General features: G+C 29.5%; 1 protein-coding gene across 2 annotated transcripts in view; it reads right to left on the minus strand.

Annotated features, from left to right (window-relative positions):
* LOC123302377 overlaps positions 1-934 on the minus strand; it is a 54,019-nt gene extending 53,085 nt beyond the window's left edge. For both annotated transcript variants that reach the window (XM_044885290.1, XM_044885289.1), the window contains exon 1: positions 746-934. In XM_044885290.1, the coding sequence (XP_044741225.1) occupies positions 746-900 (155 nt within the window). In that variant the 5' untranslated portion in view covers positions 901-934. The remainder of the gene's footprint in view (positions 1-745) is intronic.
* Positions 935-9,860: the final 8,926 nt, after the last annotated feature.

Below are 9,860 nucleotides of genomic sequence, written 5' to 3' on the forward strand. Positions count from 1 at the left end.
ATTAATATGAATATCGTCATTTTTCGGTAGAGATAAAAACACTCATATTACTTACATTAAAGTGATCTTTACACATAAAAACATTTGAATGAACTACAATACTGTCTGGGTTTCTTCGTGCTAATTGTAACCACAATTTTCTCTTTTTGGGTTTCGCTGGCACGGAAAGCAACAGTTTCTGTGGATTATTTGTAGTCTTATTTGTACATTGTGACACCGAACACCATTTATACACCATTTTACCAAATAAATAAAAGAAAATTACAAAATTTCTTTCTTCAGTTGTACTGTTTGTTTACATTAACACTAGAGAGCGTTCTTCGCAGTAGTATTTTAGATATTTATTAAACTAACATGATCTTCGCTGAAATTATAACATATCTCCAGAAAATATAATGACAATTTGCTTATAATATATCAAAGAATAATTTTAAATGATTTCATGTCACAAGTTGAACACTCTATTCTCATAGCTTCAGCTAATTTGTATGTCATTTGAGTTTGTAAAATAAAATACCTGTTTAAAAAAATATTGGTAATTTTTGAAGTACTCCATTGAATATCAGAAAAATCGTCGAAAAAACAACAGTAAATAAGCATGATATCCCTCTTCACCATTTATACAATAAATCTTTATATTCAGAAAAATGCAACTCATCAAAGTCAAAATTAGCCACTCACAAACGATTTTGTCAGTGTAACTCAAAAAATTGAACTTGAAAATTATAGTAATATTTAAACTTACTTTTCCTTTTTAACAGCCTTTATCCATTTTTCTCTTTGTTCACGTTTGTAATCACGTAATGGAAACGAGTAAAACTTTACGTCAGTTGAACATGAACGGTAATTATGACATCCCACAACACAACAATAAGCACGGGAACGAGACTTATTAGGCATTAATATAATAACAAACTTTAGACACGTAATATATATAAATTTTTCAACAAATAAAATAATTGTTTTTACATTACTATCCGTAGAAAATTCGTTTAAAAAAACAAAATATTTCATGAATATCAACACCTAAAACTTTCTAAATGCTATGAGTTAATTCACATTAACGCCGCTGTGGTCACTGATTGACAGTAACTATGAAAACTAGGGACAGAACCTGGACTGAAGTCGAGTCAGGTGGCTTCACACACAAAGCACTGGGTGGTTACCGACAGGCGAATAGCAATTTAACTGTTTGAAATTAACATAAACGGTTGAAAAATCTATCATTCAGTCATAATTTTATATAGTTCAGTAGACAGCGCGGTCGTATAATATAAAATATTATTTATATGCATTTACTAACGACATTGAACCAGTGATGGATTACCGCCTAGGCCCGTGAGGCCCGGGCCTAGGGCGGCACAATTTGGGGGGCGGCAAATTTTTCAGAATGTCAAAATTTTTTTAAAATCTGATATAATGTAACGACAATACATTTTAAGGATCTATTCAATTTTTTTTTATATAAATTTACAAATAAATTTCTATGAAATAGAATGGAATTTATTTTCTGATTAACTTTTTTATTTGTGAGTGCAATACTGATAAAGTATTGCACTCACATTGAGTTTGGGTAACACAGTGAGAACGTTACATATATAATATATTTACAGAAAACAAGAGCGCTGCGCGTAGCATGTAATGACAGTGATTTGACTCTGCTTTGTTTACGTATAAAACTAAGCGTCGCGCTGTATTCAAGACGCATAAATTTTTTTAGTTTTACGAAAGCCGTGCAAGTGTAAAAGTCTCATAATATTATTATTGTGTTTCTTACCATTGAAAAATTAAATTATTACTTTGAGTTATCCATTTTTTTAACGAAGTTGTCGAGGTTCTCTGAATTTAATTTTTTTATTAGCAATGAGTGATTATCGAAAAGAGTAAAAACGTATTTACGCGCAAGTATGGGCCAAGAGAGACTCAATGCTTTAGCACTACTGTCAATTGAAGCTCAACTTGTTCAAGAAATTGATTACAACGACATAGTTGATGATTTTGCTCAGACGAAAGCAAAGCAAGAAAGAAGATATTTAAAAATTAAGTTATACATTATATTTTAAGAAAACTGACTGTTGTTTATGTTGTTAATATTTATTTGTATTGTTCAACAATTGTATTTTTATGAAATAAATATTATATCTAAATAATATAAACGGATTCAAAAAAATAAAATTTCATCTTTTAAAAAGGGCGGCTAATCAGACAGAGCCTAGGGCAGCAAAATACTTAATCCGCCACTGCATTGAACTCTATGAAATTACATATTTCGACCATTAATCATAATTCCATACAGTTTAGTTGCTAGTCGTGTATCACTCACCAATCAAAAATTTTGTAAATGAATTCATTATTGAAGATTGGGGAACTGAATCGAATTCGTCCTTTCCTCAGTAGAGGATATATATTTTTTACTTTGGCACTTTTGAAAATTGACTCCAATTATGACGTTTTTTATATTTTATTGTTCTTTTATAGTTTATTAATATTAATAAACAGTATATATAATAAAAAAGTATATCTTATTGGCTCAGGCAGAGCAAAGAAATGACAAAACGGGTTTAAAAATTCTAACTGTCTGATAGTTGATAGCTAATAAGACGTCTTAGTACTAAGACTACTGTTTCTTCCTAACGTGTTATCGAGTACCAAATGAACCTATTGCCACGCGATCATACAAATATTTATTTTAACCCCTTTTTGTAGTGAACTTAGTACTCGATAACACTTTATTAGGTCAGAAAACAAATTTTAATCAATTAATTAAGCCCCTTTAAATAACTCAAGGACAAAATCTCGAAAAAATTGGGTTTCTCAAAAATGTGTGATGTATAGTATAGACGAAACAAGAGCCTCGTCGTATAAACATACCAACCATCAGACGGTTTTTTTATAGCTACATTAATACTTAACTTGTATTTTGAAAATTCACTTCAACACTCTGATGAAATTAATTAGCCACATGGAAATATGACTTATTACAAAATCAGCGAGCAGATCGGACATCGGATATTTCAATGTCCGTCTTATTTTGATAAAATGGTGTATCTCAAATTCAATTGTTTCCTCGTTTAGCCCACCACCCATAATGGATATAGTGGTTTATCATTACCAAGTGTCTTATTGACAATGAGTTTATGGATTAATAAACTTGTTTATTTTTTCGCCCCTTTTTACAATTTGACGTTGGGCATAATTCTATTTTTTTCAGCTAGGTGGATTCCTAATTTTTTCGATCAAAGCCAGCCTCAAGCGTCATCATGAAGTTACATCTTTTAAATTTGACGCTTCACATTGTTCTATTTTCGTCAGCTAGATGAATTTCTATTTTGTCGCTCAAAGCCAGCGTCAAGCGTCATCATGAAAATAGAGCTTTAAACTCTATATCACGGAATAATTCAGTGCTAAACAGTCTATAAATTTTTTTTTTAATTTGTTGGATATACAATTTTATCAAAACTCAACAGTGGAGGTCAGCATGCTAGAACACACCTTAAAACTAAACACCAAAGAGTTGACAGCAATGTTGTTGTCTTAAAAGTGCTTAAAACAGTTTACATAGGCTGTGAAGTCTATCTCATCTCATTCTGATCAATTAGAAAGGCAGAATTTTACCACTCTGTATAAACAACTGTAAAATCCGACATATTTATCATATATTCAAGATTAATTAAATATTTGCTAAATATTTATAGTATATTCAAGATTAGTAGAAAAATTTTTTTTTACTTCTAATAAAAATATGATCATTTTTATTTAGTTAAAATGCTATATGTTTATCTAAAATGAGTGTAAAATTTTTATTTAACAAAAATTTTACTCAATATTTTATGGATGACGAAAATTTATTTATATTAATAATTTACGCGAAATGCTATAAAACTAATGCTGTTTGATTTTGATCACATGATAAAGCATTGATAGTACCTTTCCTCTAAAACGCCAGTACTCGAAGTAGTAAAATGACAGTGATTTATGACGTTACATGACGTCATTAATTCAGTACTGTGGCAGTGGAAGTCTATAACGGAACGAATTTCTTTCCAGTAAGAGCACTATATATCGAGTTTGTATAGCAGATTGCCTCGTATAATTGGATACAAAAATAAAAATTCAAACGTGAACTAAATTTTGTGAGAGTTAAAATATCGATTATTTGAGATAACGAGAGATCGAACATTTATTAATCGTAGATGGCGTGATGCGCTTGTCGCTCTTTCGAAAACTATTCTAGTCGAAATTGGCGCTCTCTAAGTAACATTCGTTAGCATTACAAGTAAACGTAAAAGTGACTTTTTACAGACTATTTTCTAACAATTTTGTCGCTCTGTATAATGAGATTTGATTCTGTATAATTTTAGTGATCGAGCGGTATAAAATAAGTTGGCTCAACTGGCAGCCCTGACTATACTTACGATTGTCCTCTTTACCTTTACCTTCCATACTTAAATGTTATCTTAAACAATTTTGAGAATGTCGTCACTGGTGAACTGTCATAATTTGGATGAAACGGATAAAACAAAAATGGAAAATAATTTATTCGATGATGTAAATAATCATTTTTTAATCGATGAAGAAAACTTTAAATTTAAAAAAGAGTTACATAGTGAACTTATTAAAAATGAAATATTTGATGAAAGTGATAATTTATTCGATGATGTAAATAATCATGTTTTAATCGATGAAGAAAATTTTAAGATTAAAAAAGAGTTACATAGTGAACTTATTAAAAATGAAATATTTTATGAAAGTGATAATTTATTCGATGGTTTAAAAAATCATGTTTAAATCGATGAAGAAACCTTTAAGATTAAAAATGAGTTACATAGTGAACTTATTATTAAAAATGAAATATTTGATGAAAGTGATTCAACTACTTTAGAAAAACCTTATTCATGTCAAATTTGTCATAAATAATTTATTCATCAAAGCGGTTTAAAAGCACATAAACGAACTCATACTGGAGAAAAACCCTTTTCTTGTGAAGTTTGTGATAAATCATTTACTCTTCGAACCAATTTAGGAACGCATAAACGGATTCATACTGGAGAAAAACCTTTTTCCTGTCAAATTTGTGACAAATCATTTACTCAGCGAACCAATTTAGAAACGCATAAACGGATTCATACTGGAGAAAAACCTTTTTCCTGTCAAATTTGTTTTAAATCATTTACTAATCAAAACGCCTTAGAGTATTATAAACAGAGTCATACTGGAGAAAAACCTTTTTCTTGTGAAGTTTGTGATAAATCATTTACTCGCCGAAGCGGTTTAATTTACCAATCAACTAACCAAAACAGTTGTTGGACTGTGAATGAACGTAGTGTAAGTCACATAGGAGTGTGACAAGCTATTGTTTACTGTTCTTATTTTGTGTGTTAGGTAGTTCAGGCCCCCTATTAGGAAACAAACTTATTTGAGGTACACACTTCGTGACCATAGGGGGTGGATTATTAAACCATGTATATATGAAATATACATAGTATTATAAGTTTAGTCCCAAGTTTGTAACGCCTAAAAATATTGATGCTACAAAAAAAAAATTGGTATAGGTGTTCATAAAATCACCTAATTAATCCATTTCCGGTTGTCCGTCCGTCCGTCCGTCCGTCTGTGGTCACGATTACTCAAAAACGAAAAGAGATATCGAGCTGAAATTTTTACAGCGTGCTTAGGACGTAAAAAGTGAGGTCAAGTTCGTAAATGAGCAACATGGGTCAATTGGGTCATGGGTCCGTAGTACCCATCTTGTAAACCGTTAGAGATAGAATAAAAGTTTAAATGTAAAAAATGTTCCTTACAAAAAAATAAACAACTTTTGTTTGAAACATTTTTTTGTAAACATCACTGTTTACCCACGAGGGCGTTAATTAGGTACAAATTTTATAGTATGTATTAATATAGGAATATCAAAGTGAATATCTTTTGTTATTTACGTGACGTCAAAAAAAAACAAACGATTGCGCATCAACACTTGCGCATTATATGAGAATATCAGTTAAATATGTCAGATATGTATGTATGTGAAATGTGACAGAGTTATCAACACTGCCTATACATGGTATTTCAACAATTAACTCAGTCAATTGTTTGTTTTCACTTGTTTATATTCTTGAGTTACCTTCAACTTTCCCATCTAATGTTATCCAATTAAATTATCCCAAAAAAAGGCTTTTTTCAAAATTTTCAAAAACCCGCCATAAAAGATCGCTTCGGACCAATTTTTTTTGTAACTTTTTTGGATTTTTGTTTTAGATTACATTTTAAGCCCATCCCCCACGGTCACGAAGTGTGTACCTTAAAAAAGTTTTTTCGCTAATAAGGGTCCTGAACTAATAGTTTATATCAGTGTTTTAAACGATATTTAAATGTTTTTGTTATTCACTTTTAGTGCTTTTGTAAACAATACAATTTAAGACAGAAAAATAGCCAAATATTAAAAATTCTTTTTGTAATTTGTTGCTCAAAACATAAGAAACTATACTCAACACGAAAGTATGTATTTTTTTGTAGAAAATTATGTAAAATATATACCTTCACAGAATTCCACTTAACATTTTCTTTCATAAACCCTTGTAAAAGTCAGAATGAAAGTGGTGTAAGTCACTCAAAGCTATTAGAATACAGAATAAATATATGCTTTATGCCAAATGAAGTATACAGTTAAAAATAAGACCTTAATATACATCAAAATACAGTAAAACCGTTTCTAAATATAACATAGATTTTTTAACTGGTTGTTAAAAAACGTTAATTATTCAAGACTGGGTGTAATTGACTTACACCACTTTTATCCTAACACTCAAATATCATTATTGATTTCACAAGATATTTTGTTAACATAAAATTTATTTAAGTGGTTACAGCACCCTGAAAAAAAATTATGGAGATATGAGGCGCTCCGTGGGACCCTTTTTTAAAATTCTTACTTACGGTGAACATGATCAGACAATAGTGGAAGTCTAAAAAACAGAATTACTTTCCTGTTTGAGAAATAAAAAAAAAATAAATAAAAGTTAAAAATATAATTATCAATGAAGAAAATGGTCTAAGACAGGAGTCGGCAACCTTTTGAGTTGGAAGAGTCAAAAATTACAATTAACAAAATTTAAAAGTTTTTAAAGAGCCACAAAAATTAGTAAAAAAAAAATAGTACTTGATTTATGCTACAATAAATAGTAGAATAAATAAAGTTTTTTTATAAAAAAATAAATAATAAAACTAAAAAAACACTCTTTTGTAACTAAAGGTAAACTAAAAGGTAGAAAATAATTTCTTTAAATTAAAAAAAATCATTTTATCGTAAAAAAGCGTGTAGTGCTTCTTAAGATATTTTATAATGACTTAACTTTTACCAATATCTGTCTATAAAATATTTACTATAGTTAAAATTTAGCACCCCGTGCTTTTTTACGTTAACCACTTGTATCTCAGCAAAAAATTATCGAATTTGAAACCTCAAAAGATCATTTGAAAACTTGTATTTTCTAGTTTTGAAGCAAGAGATATTGCTCAAAAATTTTTATCACTCCCTGTCGCTTTGTACTGAGGATTAAAATGGTGAGAAATTTCAGTATCGTGGTATTTATTTCAATAACTATCATCCAACTTGCTCTTCAAATCTATAAATGTTCCACTCCACAAAGCTTTACATTTTAAATCGATCAATTGCATTTCTAGAGATCCAATATCAACTCAATGTGGATTTCGTTACTATTTGTGTTGAGAGGATTTACTATGACTGCAAGAGTGGCTTTGTTGGTTTATTATTATTATTATTTTATTTTTTTTTTTCGGCTGAAATATAGAAATAGTGCCTAATCCTCGTTAATCGATTGAGAAAGAATTAAAAAATTTTTTTATATAAAATAAATAATATTTTCGTGTGGAACTAAAGAGCCGCAGCTTTACATCCAAAGAGGAGATACAATCACTCTGTGTATTCTTTAGAGCTAATTTTTTCCTTAAGAGAAGTATTCAATATGACAAAGGTAAAACCTACATTAATTAATTTTTCGAAAATGTGGAATGTTTTAAATTTTACTGATTAATTCTGAAAAACTCAGAAAGCTAACTCTTACTTTATTTTGATATCTAAATTTTCATAAAGTCTCCGATTAATTCTGAAAAAGTCTTCTATGAGAACTCCTCAAGGGGAATATTTATTCTCAAAGAGTCTCAATCTATTACCATAGATAGTTTTACTTCACATCTTCTAATTAGCAATCCATATACAATTTTGGTTAAAATTTCGAGATTTTTATCGATTAAAAACCAATTACATATAATATTTTTAATAAATTCAGAAAAGGCAGCTAAAAATGAAGATGACAAAAAAATACACATACATAAACGAACACACAATGGGGAAATCCGATTTTCATGCGAAATTTATGATAAAACATTTACTTTTAAAAATAATTTAATTTAACATAAACGAATACATATTTTTTTAATATATGTAACGTATAAATTTAAAAAATATACAATACCTGTACACAAACTCTAATAAAAATGTTCTATCTTAATTGTTCTAATAAACAAACTTTGTTTATTTTTATATAACATATTTTACATTTAAACTTTTGTTCTTTCTTTAACGGTTTACAAGATGGGTCACACGGACCTAAGACCCAATTAAACTATGTTGCTCATTTAAGAACTCGACCTTACGTTTTACGTCCTGAGCACGCTATAAAAATTTCAGTTTGATATCTGTTTTCGTTTTTCAATTATCATGTTTACGGGTGGACAGGCAGACTGTCAGACAATCAGACAACCGGAAATAGACTAATTAGGTGATTTTATGGACACCTACACCAAAATTTTGTTCGATATTGATAAGCGTTTCAAACTTGAATTATTACTTTTACTTTACCTTGATGTATATTTCATGTATACAGGGTATACACATTGTGCGTACGATTTTGATTTGAATAAATAAACTTCCCTTGCCCGCAAGGGATTTCCGCGAAAAACCCCTGTGCATCGTGGCGACCTTCAGCCTTGGCTGCGCGTTACAGAAAAAAAAAATTCATGAAAACAAAAAACCGCATCTTCCTACCTTGTAAAGAACAGATTAACGTAATTTTGGAGGGTTTGCCGGGGGATTGTTATGGAAAATTTTTTTTTGAGTTTTTCCTTAGGTTTGGAGTAATTTTCCGTCGATTGCCGAAAACCGCATCTTTCTAGCATGTCTAGGAGTGCCTTAGAATTTGTATCGGCATGCATGTCAGTCAGTCAGTTTCAAATAGGGCTATATAGTAAATATGGAATTATTTTATTGAAATAAAATCATTCATTTTATTCACAAAACTATAATAAAGATACTTTACTTATATTTATAAATATTAAACGACATCACTTTAAAATATGATAATTAATAATTATATTTCTCTTTTCAACGAATTTGAAACTTTGTCAAATATTATGTTGTAAAGTACCAACATATTAAAAATTAAAATTTACTGTGAATCACAGACATTATGTATATACACAACGAACATATATTTGACTGCTAATGAAAATATATAAGATTGTATGTTGTATCACATGAGACATTAAAAGTAGCACCAATCTGAATTTTTTGTCCCATATATGTGTTTATTTTATAATATAAACAAACAAATGGTCATGCGGTTGGTTAATTAATAATTTATATATACTACATATTATATGAAATATATATATCAAGGTATATTAATTTTAGTCCCAAGGGTAAATTTGCACTTTATCGATTGTTCTTAAAAATGATCCTAGAATGTCAGGTAAAAAGCCAAAAGAAATCATTTTTTACGTCGGAGCTGGTGAAAAATCAATAGTTTTGCTTTGATTAAAGAAAATAGTGATGAATTTTAAAT

Source organism: Chrysoperla carnea, chromosome X, assembly GCF_905475395.1.
Source record: "Chrysoperla carnea chromosome X, inChrCarn1.1, whole genome shotgun sequence".
NCBI classification, from domain to species: domain Eukaryota; kingdom Metazoa; phylum Arthropoda; class Insecta; order Neuroptera; family Chrysopidae; genus Chrysoperla; species Chrysoperla carnea.